Genomic DNA, 14,632 nt, shown 5'->3' with positions numbered 1-14,632 from the left:
TTTATGCCAGGGAGTCTGGCAGCTGTCATGGGAGGATGCAGCCTTTGTCACTTAGCTGACGGAGGTTGCCTGTCCCTATTGGTTCAAATAATTGCCACCTCTCCCCCCCTCCCCCCCCCCCCCCCCTAACTCCCTTTTTTGCAAAAGTCGTGTGCACAATCGGGCGTGCGTACCCCTACCATTGTGTGCCTACTCATCCAGGAATGTGTCGTCACTTGTCGATGCTGGGTTCAGTTCCGGCAACCTTTTAAATTTGAATTGATGAGGTTCTACTGTATAAATAGTCACTTTTGCATTGCGAAAAGCTGGGTGAGCCATCTGCTGCTTTGTATCACCTTCGTGCTATTGCATGGTTGTTTGTGAAAGCTAGAATTTTTTGATGGCTTTAGTAAAAAGTGGAAGAAAAAGCCTTGTGAATACGGTCAAATCCTGCTACAAGAAAATTTGTGGGACACGTGAAAAAAGTCGTTGTAGCGGAATTTCATCTATAGACCACAAAATTTGGTAAGATCTGATGATTGTGACTGGTCTTTTGGTCCTAGCAAGCGCATGCTTGGAACTCTTGCCAACTCAGACTTACCTGGCTGAACACTGAGTGAACATATTTTCTTGTGTATAACATGATTGGTTGGTTGGTAAGAACTTTATTGGAAGTCTGGCAGAGCATTCGCCGACCGGACCTTAGGTCTCCCGCTTGGGGACGTCAAGACCTTGCCTGACCGCCGCCTCGCGGGCCTGCTGGACGGCCCAGAGTTGGTCACCGAGTCTAGGGCTGCACAGGGCAGCGGCCAACCACGGCGGAAGGGTTCCGGATTTAGCACCTTGCGGATTCCTAGCGCAGTCTCAGAGCATGTGATTTAATGTGGCAACCTCACTATGGCATATCTTGCATATATTTGTCGGATATATATTGGGGTATAGTCTGCTAAACAGCGATGGGTTGGGATACGTGTGCGTCTGCAGCTGTCGTAAAGACACCGCCTGCATCCTGTTCAGCTTCTCGCTGGGTGGAGGAAAAGTTCGGCGGGCCAGATGGAAAGCCTTGGTAATTTCATTATAAGTCGTCAAACATGATCAATAACATGATCAATACAGAAAATTTGGAGCTGTAGTCAGGGTGCAAGTTATATGATAATTTTGGCACGCAAGTTGGCTTCACGGCACGGCTTTACTGCAATGCAGTGAAGGCAGCCTTGTATCAATATGTTGGTAGCTTTTTTTTCTTCCCGCGGTTTGTAGTTGGGGGTGCGGGTTATATGCAGGGGTGGGTTAGACAGGGGGAAATGCGATATTCAGACGACTCTTGAGGCTTGCCGAGTGCACAGAGCTGCAAACGAGCGTGCCAAAGCTTTGCTAGAGGCCTACTGATAATTGCAACTGAAAGTGACGAAGCTCCGCACTACTGTGGCCATAAGTGAATGACAGGAAAGTCGTAATGCTTCGTGTCATTTTATGGCTTTATTGTCTTTAATCTGCGGCTATGTTAGTTGTGCTTCTTCGCATTGTACTCTCTATCGAAGAAAAGACAGTACTGACCGCCGATTCTTGCGCAGCGGTAGTTTCGTGGTCACCCATGATTGTGTTCGGCACGACCGCATTTGTGTTTGCAGTGATTGTAAAAAATGCAGTTATGCTGGGACTAGGTGTGCACTGCTCGCGTGTGCGCTTTCGTGACGCGTGGTTATCATTCACAATCGCAGAGCTAGTGACGATGAGCGGTAGTTTTGTTATGAGCGCGACGTCAAAAACATATGGCGGGTGGTTCTTGGCTGCCGCGCCCTGCATGTGCATCAAATCCACCAGCAGCATCATGGCAAACGGGCGCGCTGTCACCTAGCATCTCAAAGGCGATAAATTCAGTGGTATGCGAGTCGATGAAAACACGGTTGCTGCGATGCAGTGAGTTGGTATTAGAATTTCGAGGCAATCCGAACCAAATTTCTTTTTCTTATGGGGTAGTATTAGGGAAAACTTTGTTAAAGCAGAAATATCCAGAAAAAGTATTTGTTGTTACGAGACATTTTTCACCTTGTTTTCTATGGGCGGCTGACGGGGAATCGAAAGTCATTCGTTGTGGCGGAAATTTTGTTGTAGCACAATTCGTTATAGCGGGATTCTACTGTAGTGCATATTATAAACGTTTACTGATGTATTGGTCAATTTTTTTGTTAGCATTGGCACAACATGTTCAAAGATGTGAATTTGTACTTGGTGCTTAGTATTTAATTATGGACTGTAGACCCTCATTTAAGGGAGAAGACTGGTCTTAGATGTTTTTTTTTATTTCTTCAGTGATCTTGATCAAACTGCACAGAATTATGCAGTTTTTTCTGCTGATTTCATATATTTAATTAGTTTTCCTGTCACTCATCTTGTTCCTGAGATAACTTAAGTTCACCCCCGCTTGCTTAAGGCCGCCATGGAATAAAAATGCTTAATTATAAGTGAATTTTGAGATATGCCAACATGGACTAATGACTATAGATTGAAAGTATGCAAGAGTTTTTGTTTTTAGGCCTTTCTTGATTATTTTAAAGGAAAATGAACTATCCATTTTCTAAAGCAGTTGGTATTGTGTTAGAATTTTGATCAGTAATTAATTAAAAAGGCTTGTGCTCTAAATTCTTCTCCCATACTTGCATTCTACACGCATACAAGTTTCCTTTGCAAGAAGAATCATTGTTGTACCTGCCCTAGCTGCAGAGATATTGAGGTCTCAAAATTGAACAGTTGTAAATTTTTTGAGTAAAATGGAAAAGACTGAAAACACACAGCTTCTTCAAAAAGCAACTGTCATGGTGCACATGTTTTGCCATTCTCATAAAGGTGCTCATAAATTCGTAGGAGAGCTTCTAACATAGGTGTTGGCAAATTATAAAGAAGTCTGGAAGTTTGTTCCCCATTTTTTTGCAGGTTCTGCATGTTAACAGCACCAAGAATCTGGACAGTTAGAATGATATTACAAAAAAATTACCACTTCTTGGTGTGTGAAAGTTTGCAGAGAGATTGAAAAATACTTGCAGAAACCAAGTATGTCAATTTCAAAAAATGAATTTTTTTGTCACTTTTTGATCCCAAAGACCAGTCTGCCCCCTTAACGAAAATTTGTTAAACGGAACCGCTATTTAAATGGAACAACTGCCTCTGTTACGATTGATTTCGTACTTGTGTTCTGCACCCCTGTTCTTCTCTCAGTAAACGGAACTCTTGTTAAATAAAACATATTTTATCAGTCCCTTCAGGTTCCGTGCAAAGAAAGTCTACTGTACTACTGTTTAGCACATAGTTATGCTGCATTTCGGCTGGTTTACAAATCGGTGCACTGAATCTTCATTTGGAATGGTGGGCATGCGAGAGCCTTTTCTTGAGAGGATTTGACCTTTTCCGTTTATAATCCTCTTGACTAATATAGCTACCGCTGTTAAGTGTACTTCTTATGGTGTTGCAGGTTGTGTGTGAAATCCCCACTGGCAACCAGTGGCATTTTGATGTCGCTTGGTGCCCACGTAACCCAGCAGTCATCTCGAGTGCTTCTTTTGACGGCCATGTGGGCATCTACTCGCTGCTTGGAGGTCAGCAGCAGGCACAGGCGAGCCCCAAGCTTGCGGAGTCCTTTCCTGGTGCTGACACACTGGCACAACTGCCACAGCAATACCAGCAGCAGCAGCAGCAACAGCGTGGTGTCACCATATCTCTCCTCAAGCCCCCGAAGTGGCTCCGCAAGCCCGTTGGTGCTTCCTTTGGGGTGCGTGTTTTTCTGTAGTGATGAACGCTCAGGCCTGTTATATTATGATTTTTCATAATTTTTTAAGATTTACATATTCAATAGTAGCAGTTTAAAAGGAGAAAATTTTCAGGTTATGCAATGGTTTTTCATTTGCTATTCATTATTGCAGTATTGCATTGTGTACTTTGTTTTGCATTTTTTTTTGTCAGATGTCATTCCTCACTAGATTATTACCGTTGCCCAGCGTAAGATGTGTCTGGCATACTATTTGAAATATCTTGAACATTGTCACCTCTTGCAGGTGACAATATTTAAGAAAGATATAGCTAAAGAGGCCTATCTAATCAGAATGTGTGCTGTGCATGGTGATAACGTGCATAAACTGTGGATGAAGTTGACTAGTGAGCTTGGGTATCATTGTGCTTTGAGTGTTACTCATCTTTCTGGGAGCAAGCTTGCCCCTATAAAGGAGTAAAATATTGAAGTTGCATTCCTGGCAGTGGTTAATTGTTCACCAATACTAAACATGGCAGTATGTGTTCTTTTTGAAAGATAATGCGAGCTTTATTTGTGAATAAAAAATGCTTATATATTTTACGTGTCCCTCACAGGGAAAAAAGAGGTCGTACTAAGCTCTGAATTTTTCTGTGAAAAGCGATATCTTCTAAAAGTGGTGTTTCTACATTGTGATTTAGATAAACTGAAGTTTTAAAGCAACATTATTAGCTTGTCGTGTGGCGAGGACGTAGTGGTTAGAGTATCCGCCTCGCCTGCAAAAGGTCCGTGGTTCAAATCCCGGTGCCGCGCAGTTCCCAACCGGGTTTAAAAAAAAAATCCGTGTGGTGATAGAACTTCATTAAGAGGCCTGAGGGTGCGGCCTCAATGGTAACCACCACCGGTAACGCACTCCCTCACCAGAGAAGGATTGGTCTCCCTGGTGCAGTATCTGGCCACTACCTCCCACATGCATACGTCAATTAACTCACGGCCCTCAGTCCCCAGCAGCTGCGAAGCAACTGACCACGACGGCGGTCAGATATGCAACGCAGCAGAGGGTGCTAAAAATCTCTGGATCCAAACAGGCTGCCATTGGAACCTGAACTTGGCAACGTTTAACGCTAGAACCTTATTTAGTGAGGGAATTCTAGCTGTACCATTCGAGGAGCTACAGTGTGTTAAATGAGATATAATAGGGCTCAGTGAGGTTTGGAGGACAGATGAGGCCTATACAGTGCTACAGAATGGGTTCGTCCTTTGCTATCAAGGCTTGGCTGACTGAAGAGAACTGGGAATGGTGCTCTTAATTCACAGAAACATAGCTGGCAACATAGAGGAATAATATAGCATTAATGAAAGGGTGGTAGGTCGCGTAATTAAACTGAATAAGAGATACAAGATAAAGGTGGTACAGGCTTACGCGCCCACATCCAGCCATGATGACGCTTCAGTTGAATGCTTCTATGAAGATGTGGAATCGGCAATGAGTAAGGTAACAACACAGTATACAATACTGATGGGAGACTTCAATGCAAAGGTAGGGAAGAAGCAGGCTGGAGACCAGGCAGTAGGAGATTATGGCATCGGCACTAGAAATGCCAGAGGAAAGATATTAGTAGAATTTGCAGAACGTCATAATTTACGGATCGTCAATACCTTCTACCGAAAACGAGGGAACCGTAAGTGGACATGAAGGAGCCGTAATGGCGAAAATAAGAAGGAAATAGACTTTATAATGAGTGCACGCCGAGGCATCGAGCAGGATGTGGAAGTTGTTGGCAAGGTACGATGCAGTGACCATAGAATGGTACGGTCTCGAATTCGCCTAGACTTGAAGAAGGAACGACAGAAACTGATACGCAAGAAGCCAATCAATGAGCTAGCACTGAGAGGGAAAGTACAGGAATTCAGAGTGTCGCTGCAGAACAGGTACTCAGCTCTTAGTGAGGAAACCAACCTTAGCGTAGATACAATGAATGATAATCTGACGAGTATCATTACGGAGTGTGCAGTGGAAGTTGGAGGAAGGGTAGTTAGACAGGACACTGGCAAGCTTTCCCAGGAAACGAAGAACCTGTCAAATCATGAAAGTGTCAAGTACAACAGACAAAATAGAACTGGCAGAGCTTTCGAAGTTGATTAATAGGCGTAAGATATGCGATGTAAGAAGGTATAACATGCAGAGAATTGAACACGCTCTGAAAAACGGAGGAAGCGTCAAAGCAGTGAAGAGGAAACTTGGGATAGGCGGAAATCGGATGTATGCACTAAGGGACAAAGAAGGCAAAACAACTACCAGTATGGATAGGATAGTTAAAATAGCGGAGGAGTTTTACAGAGATCTGTACAGTAGCTGGGACAACCACGACCTTGATACTATAAGAACTACCAGTAACTCAGATGACACCCCACCAGTAATGATAGAAGTCAGAAAAGCTTTGGAGAGCATGCAAAGAGGCAAAGCTGCTGGTGAGGATCAGGTAACATCAGATCTGCTGAAAGATGGAGGACAGATTGTGTTAGAAAAACTGGCCACCCTGTTTATGAGGTGTCTCCTGACGGGAAGAGTGCCAGAGTCTTGGAAGAATGCTAACATCATCTTAATACACAAGAAAAGAGATGACAAGGACTTGAAGAATTACAGGCCGATCAGCTTGCTCTCTGTAGTATACAAGCTATCTACAAAGGTAATTGCTAACAGAGTAAAGAAAACATTAGAATTCAATCAACCAAAGGAACAAGCAGGATTTGGAACAGGCTACTCAGCAATCGACCACATTCATACTATCAATCAGGTAATAGAGAAATGCTCAAAATATAAGTAACCACTATACATAGTCTTCATAGACTACGATAAGGCGTTTGATTCAGTAGAAATATCGGCAGTCATGCAGATACTGCAGAATCGGGGCGTCGTTGAAGCATATACAAACATCCTGGAAGAAATCTACAAGGGACCAACTGCTACCATAATGCTTCATAAAGAAAGCAACAGAATACCAATCAAGAAGGGTATAAGGCAGGGGGATACAATCTCCCCAATGCTTTTTATCGCGTGCTTACAGGAGGTTTTCAGGGGCCTAAAATGGGAACTGTTAGGGATAGGAGTTAATGGAGAGTACCTTAGTAACCTGCGCTTCGCCGATGATATTGCATTGCTGAGTAACTCAGGGAACAAATTTCAACTCAGGATTACGGAGTTGGACAAGGAGAGCAAAAAGGTGGGTCTTATAATTAATCTGCAGAAAACGAAAGTAATGTACAACAACCTCGGAAGAGAGCAGCGCTTTGAGATAGGTAATAGTCCACTACAAGTTGTAAAAGACTATGTCTACTCAGAGCAGGTAATAACCAAGGAGCCAAACCACGAGATTTAAATAACTAGAATAAGAATGGGGTGGAGCACATTTGGCAAGCACTTTCAAATTATGACAGGTAGATTGCCACTATCCCTCAAGAGGAAGGTAGTTAATAGCTGTATCGTGCCGGTACTTAGCTACGGAGCAGAAATCTGGAGACTTGCAAAGGGGGTTCAGCTTAAATTGAGGACGACGCAGCGAGCAATGGAAAGAAAGTGGTAGGTGTAACCTTAAGAGACAAGAAGAGCAGAGTGGATTAGGGAACAAACGGGGGCTAAGGATATCATAGTTGAAATTAAGAAGAGGAAATGGACATGGGCCGGGAATGTAGTGCGTAGACAGGATAACCGCTGGTCATTAGGGTAATGAACTGGATTCCCAGAGAAGGCAAGCGGGTTTGGAAGAGACAGAAGGTTAGGTGGGCAGATGAGATTAAGAAGTTTGTGGGTATAAATTGGCAGCAGCAAGCAGAGGACCGGGTTAACTGGCGGAATATGGGAGACAGAAGGTTAGGTGGGCAGATGAGATTAAGAAGTTCGCGGGTATAAATTGGCAGCAGCAAGAACAGGACAGGGTTAACTGGCGGAACATGGGAGAGGCCTTTGTCCGGCAGTGGACGTTGTCAGGCTGATGATGATGATGGTGATGATGATTAGCTTGTCTGTGTTATGGCTCTCCTTTAATTTACAAATGATGAGGCTAGCTTGTTTGGCTACTTTCATTCTTAAGAGAGGGACAACCGCTCAGAGCACGAATTTTCGATAATTCCAGTAAAAAAACAGTAAATTAAATGTTGTTTATTGTATATAGACATATACAAATTTTCTTAATTTTACATCTTTTAAGTGTTACACTGTTTGTACAAGCATGGCAGTACTTTTTTGCATCACTTGAGCTTTGGCATTTCCACTCTGTTCCTTTGTTTCTGACAGCTGGTGTGCCCTTGTTCTACTTGCTCTTACAGTTTGGAGGAAAGCTGATTTCATTTACCAAGCAGCAGCCCCAGCAGCAGTCATCAGGTGGTGTGCCTGTGGCTCAACTGATCTACATCAGCCAAGTAGTTACGGAAGAGGCCCTGATGACGAGGTCGTCTGAACTGGAGGCTGCTTTGAGCACTGGTGCTTTTGCTGACTTCTGCCAGCGCAAGGTTCAAGACTGCCAGGATGACCCAAACCTGAGGCTTGCCTGGTCTTTCCTTCAGGTGTGTGCCACAGACAGTATTTTTGTTGTGTAAGTCGTGCCTTACACAACTAGGGGTGTAAGATGCACCCCTTACTTTTCATGCCTTTCGCGGGAAAAAAGATATATAAAATGCACCTTTGTATTAGAAGCACCTATTTCTGACACTGCCAAATCATAAAACAACAATTCAAGCAAAATACGTTCATTGTCAAATGCATAGTCATGCACGGTGTTGAATATCTCCAAGCATCAGTATAAAACTTTTCAATAACACTGTCTTGTGCAAAAAACCAATGTTTAGCATTTCACAGAAGTTCAAGCCACTTCCTCGTGTGCACTGTCAAAAGTTCTTTTGCTACGATTGGCAGCATCAAGGGGTTGCCGTTGTCGGCCTTCAAGTAACTTGTAAGCGGCATTCAAAGCACCTTTGAGCACATTGTGGGCGCTGTTTCTCCAGCATTATGGGGCTTCACGTGAACACACAATCATTGCGCTGCACATTTGGCACCTACACGCATGCATACTGAATGTGAATGGCGACCGGAAGCCAGAAACTAAGACTAGTGCAGGACTAGAGCGTAGCCTCGTGTAGAAACTGGTGATGATGATAACAAAGTGGTACTTTCGTTTCTGCAGCTAGTATTGCAGGTGCTACAATGTTACCGTGAAACCTTGTGGTGCCCTTCTTCATTTATTGTCTCTGTTCCGTGGGTTTAATGGTTCGTTGAAGAACAAACAATTTGAACAATACAAAAATTTGGCAGATCCTACATACACTCGACGTCCGGCTTTCCGGACGCCCGAAATTCCGGACATGCCCGATTTTCTGGACTCATGTGTGGCACCATCAAGTTCTCCATAGAGTCAATGTATTAAAAAGTCAAAAATTCTGGACACTTATAGCCTTTGGCATCCGATTTCCCGGACATTTTACTGTTAACTGCCGACCCGAAGTCACCACTGACGCCACCATTTTGGTTGTATTCATATCTTCGTGCCGCGGCTGCCGTAACCTCGATACCGCACGTGTCAATCCGTTGCAGCCGTAGGTTAGTGGCTTAGCCAAGCCAAACCTCACTGTGTTCGTTCACGTGTTGTTTTGTCAGCTCTGCGGTAGTGTCTGCGGTTGATCGTTTGCTGCTGCACACTATCTTCAGTGATCACATTTTCCGACCTTCAACAACCATCGAGTTCCTAGCAGTTTCGTGCTGCGCTTTTTGTCGAGCGGATTTGTCGTTTACAGCGATGGCACCGACTGATCCTTCATCTTCATCTGCGCCTTCGAAGCGCACAAAGCCCCCTCGTAGGCTCACGATGGGAAAAGCTACTCTGTTGACCTCAGGTCTGCCGTCTGCATGCTAGCGGAATCATGGAAGGCTGTTACGCAAGAGACTGTGCGAACTGTTTTCGCCACGCAGGCCTCACACTCGAGGCTAAGACAGCCGCCTCGCCCCAAGTGGACAGTGTGTGTGATGAACTGCCATCCGCGGATGTTGCCTTCGACGATCTGCGCGCTGCCGGCGTGTTGATTCCAGCCGGGGTAATCTTTGAGGGCTTCTCCGACGCTGACAAAGACCTCGAGCTATGTGCGGACTTGACCGATCACGAAATCATTCGTCAAGTTACGGAGGATTTCGACGACTCCGACACCGAGAACTAAGAGCCATCTCCTACACTGCCAACGAACTCGGAGTTGACGCGAGCACTGATGACACTGTCATTGGTGTACAGCGGCAACATGACATTGACTGAAATTGAGGCAGACATGATCGTGGGCAAGTGGAACGCCGTGCAAAAGAAAATAGGCGACTTCTTTGCACCCAAGTGCTGACATATAAGGTAGTGCCGGCCACAACGGTTTTTTTTTTATAAACGACTCTTTTCAGAGCTACCTAAACGATGCATTGGCTGAATTGCAGTGAGAATCTTGTACTTCGGCCGTTACCCTCTCCATCAGGAAAAAAGGCCTACAAAAAAAGGCCTACAAAAAAAGGTGCGTTCTCAAGTGCATTTTTTTTACAGACTGCCCGATTTTTCGGACCTTTTTGCAGTCCCGTGAAAGTCTGGGAAATCGGACGTCGGCTGCACCATGAGAATCAATGTGATGGGAAGCATGCCGAGGGACTGGGGTGTATTTTTTTTATTGAGGGAAACGTTAAGATACAATGTTAAAGGTAGTATGTACAAATGTAGTACGCACAGACACATCTTGAACAGGTGCTATATATAAGCAGTTCTTTACAGTTGTGTAACAGTGCCAACAGCAACATGGGTGTTACAAATGCCAGAAGTGGTAAGGTGATTGGTAGCACTTGTCCTTGCAAAGATAGTAGCCTACGTAGTGATACGTATACCAACTACAGTAAATTGCGCTTAAGTTTGCAACTGAAGTTCACCTGCCTGTATCATAGCAGTACAAACACTCAAAGCTCATTATAACAAAGTTGAATCTTACATGAAAGTAAGCTTGCTATAGTCGAATCTCATTAATTCGAACACACTTAATTCGAACTTCCGGTTAATTCGGACTCAGGCTGGGGTCCTGTGAAAACTATGTGTATTCTAAACGGGGAAAACTACCTGTAATTCGAACCTGCAAGCACTTGCGACAGTTAATTCAAACATACCGCGCTCAGCACCATCCCCAATCGCTCGGCGGCACCTCCGCCTCCTCAATGCTGCGCCCGAAAAAGGAAAAGAAGAAAAGGAAAGAAAAGGCTGTGGCGGAATGTTTCATCATTATCATTAGCCTGACTACGTCCACTGCAGGACAAAGGCCTCTCCCATGTTCCGCCAGTCAACTCTGTCCTGTGCTTGCGGCTGCCAATTTATACCCGCAAACCTCTTAATCTCATTTGCCCACCTAACCTTCTGTCTCTCCCTAACCCGCTTGCCTTCTCTAAAAATCCAGTTAGTTACCCTTTATTCATTCACAAAACTTTGTGTCCTGAAGCTCGGTCTTTTCAGACCGAGGTGGGCCGCGTCCACGTCGGTACCGTCAGGCCGAGCCTTGTGGCGTCATCGTGGACCTTCTGGACTGCCCGTAGTTGGTCTTGATAAGACGCACTTCGCACCATCGTTTGCCAGTAAAGCCATTGTTTTTCGGGGTCGGCGAGAGTCTCGGGACAGCCTGCCAGCGTGTGTCTGATCTTAATGATGCCATCGCACGCGTCACACTTGCCTTGAATTTCACTGTCGGGGAGAATTTTATGTAGAAAATACGGAGTTGGGTAAGTTCCGGTTTGCAGTAAACGTAGCGTGACTGCCTGAGTCCCATTAAATTTTGCATGTGGCAGTGGGAATTGCCTACACCTCAAGTAATAATATTTTGTGATGTCGTTGTGATTAAATTGTCTTTATAGCCCCCGGAGTGGTAGTGGGCGTCGGATCGGATCTGACCGGCACGGAAAGCAAGTCCTCGAACCAGGTCATTCGTCACCTCATTGAGGTTGACTCGAATTTCGTCCACTTTTCCTATATGAGCAGGAAACCATCGAATTTCAGTATCGATAGGATTGACTTTATATACCTTCCTCTTGAGGGATATTGGCTATCTGCCAGTCATAATTTGAGAGTGCTTGCCGGATCCTGTCCACTCTATTTTTATTCTTCTAGTTCGATCTCGTGGTTCGGCTCCGCAGTTATTACCTGTCCTAAGTAGACATAGTCTTTTACAACTTCAAGTGCACTATTACCTATCAATAATAATAATAATAATAATAATAATAATAATAATAGCTGATAGAATTAAGGTGACATTAGAGTTCAATCAACCAAAGGACCAAGCAGAATTTCGTACAGGCTCCTTTGTAATAAACCATATTCATACTATCAATCAGGTAATGGAGAAATGCGCAGAATACAATGAACATCTATACATAGTTTTCATAGATTACGAGAAGGCGTTTGACTCAGTTGAGACATCAGCAGTAATGCAGGCATTACGGAGTCAGGGCATTGACGAACCCTACATAAACATTAAATAATAATAAATAAACCAGGATGTCTACCAACCTGGAAAACCTGGAAAAAATTATGGAATTTAGACCCTTCTGGGAAAGTTATGGAAAAGTGAGGTAATTTTTGAAAAACCTCGCCAAGTCGTGGAAACTGACAGCAGTTCTGTGTGGCCGTCACAAAAATAAGCATTATCATTGTTCAAAGCTTACAGCCGCTCTTCGAACTGCAACTGCAATGAGCTGCTAGAAAAAGTGTGAAAAAAAAAAAAAAAGACCGTGCATAAGTGTTGCTTCTTAGTGTGAATGCGAAAGGATACACCCGACCCATAGAACACAGTTTACTGACGTTTTGGCACCCGATATGGGAGAGAGTTTTGTTCACAATAAAAGCCAAAAGAAAGGCACAGTGTACCTAAGTAAGCCTAAGTACGTGGCGTAAGCAGCGACAGTACAGTGCCGGCCGCTGTTAGGGCGAACGCGCGAGCGTGTGGCCACGCTCTGTGGAACGCCACTGTAGTGAGCGCAGCCACGCATCGAAGTAAACCTGCGCATGCGTGGGAGTGCCCGCAGGCATGGCTTCGCGTCGTCTGCTACAATGCTCGCGCTCTTGGGCGTGCCAAGCTTGCAGTGCCGTGAAACAAACTTCGGTCACAATGTCACGCATTTCTTACTGCCAATACAGCCTTTAGTTTTAGTGTCTCAACTTGGAGGCTACCAGATTATGAACGCTAGTGGGGCACTTCACAATGGAAATACTTTCGAAAAATACAGTTCGGTGACTGTGAATTGAAGGCAACGTTAGCTCACCCATTTTTGTGTCTGTTCTAATGAGCATAGTGAGTGTGGGAATTTTTTGTGCATTTTCAGAGGGAGCATGTTGAGGGGTGTTCCTTGGCCATTGTTGCACTTGAATGCAGCAGGTGTGAGGCAGCGTGAGTGGCACCTGATAATATATATCTGATAATATATAAAACAGCTGGAGTGTTTACTTTGAAACGTAAAGATCAATAATTATACTGAAACTGTTTTGCACAGTGAAATAAAAAATTCATTTACGTGTTTTATAGACACAAATATTTATCCTGTTTTTCATGTGAAAAACAAACAACACACCGGAGTTGGACAAAATAAACAAGAATAGACTGGGAGTTTATTCACGAATGGAAATGGCCATGAATTTCTATGGTTTAAAGAAAATGAGATTACCTCACACTGCAGATATTTCTTGTCGACGTCGCAGCATGACGGTGAGCAAAATTGCGTGTCTACTTTTTTGCGACACCAAATCAAGACTGATCGCGGCATTGAGGTAAATATAACCGTGAGTGCTTTTTCGCTTCAGTACTGTGTGACTTCTCTGGCAGCGTCAATGACAGCTAGCATCCTGTCTAGCAGGGAGCTGTACAGGGATGCGCTGAAATTGTACAGCTGTACAGGATGCGCATATGAGCTGAAATTTTTCGGCTCATATGAGCTGTTTCTCACCAACGGTTGTCCGGGCGCCATACTCGCTGCCTTTGGTCCCATCTTGTGGTAAATGTCCACTCGTCGGTGAAGACGACATTTTGCCATTCGTTTCTCCAGTCTTCATGTTCTCGGGAAAACGCGAGGCACCTCTCTTTGTTGACGGCACTCCTTAACGGCCTTTGGACAGCTCTCCTGCTTTCGAGTCCCTCTGAATGTAGGCGACGCTTCACTGTTTGATCCGAAGCTGCCGATACACCCGCAATTCGCTTCAGTTTTCTGACGTTCAACGCAGGAAAGTCATTTGCCGCCAATATGATTGCTATGTCCTCATTTTTCGTGGTCACCTGGGCACGGGCCTTCCTGGGAGCATGCTTTATCCTGCTCTCCGTCCTGTAGGCTTGAATTATTCTGTTCACAGTTTTTAACGTCCTGTTAGTGATTCTAGAAATGGCCATTTGTGAATATGCTTTGAGGCTTAGCTCAACAATACGCATTCTTTATCCGGAACGCGTGACATTGTCCGATCACACACATGCCCCTAAATGCTTGCAGAGAAAAGAACTGGGATTCAATGGCAATCGCTTTTTTATCACCGCTAAAGCATGAGAAAAAACAACTGTATAGAAATAAAATTTTTATCTGATGCTTTCGGGTGATAGTGTCGCAGTGCATGGCCTGCTCTGCACTCTATATTTTTTATCTTGACTTGATCAAGCGTGAGCAGTGGCGGGATTGAATGCTGTATGGTCTTGTTGGCCACATTTTGGTGAAAGCAAGTGCTGGAGGCTTACGTAGTTAGGTTCAGGTGCGCTTCAAAAAACACCAGATGATGAACATACCTTGGGCAATCAACTACAACATCCCTCAATAATCATATCTTGGTTTGGGACGTAAAACCCCAACAAATATAACAAGTGTGAGTGTGATCATAGTGTAATACC

At 44.3% G+C, this 14,632-nt stretch overlaps 1 protein-coding gene across 3 annotated transcripts in view; it reads left to right on the top strand.

Annotated features, from left to right (window-relative positions):
- Sec31 (COPII coat complex component secretory 31) overlaps positions 1 to 14,632 on the top strand; it is a 170,543-nt gene that overhangs the window by 38,297 nt on the left and 117,614 nt on the right. For all 3 annotated transcript variants that reach the window (XM_075879503.1, XM_075879502.1, XM_075879501.1), the window contains exons 9-10: positions 3,449 to 3,745; positions 8,048 to 8,284. In XM_075879503.1, the coding sequence (XP_075735618.1) occupies positions 3,449 to 3,745; positions 8,048 to 8,284 (534 nt within the window). The remainder of the gene's footprint in view (positions 1 to 3,448; positions 3,746 to 8,047; positions 8,285 to 14,632) is intronic.

This window comes from Rhipicephalus microplus, chromosome X (genome assembly GCF_043290135.1).
Source record: "Rhipicephalus microplus isolate Deutch F79 chromosome X, USDA_Rmic, whole genome shotgun sequence".
NCBI classification, from domain to species: domain Eukaryota; kingdom Metazoa; phylum Arthropoda; class Arachnida; order Ixodida; family Ixodidae; genus Rhipicephalus; species Rhipicephalus microplus.
This window is presented reverse-complemented; position numbering and strand designations above follow the sequence as displayed.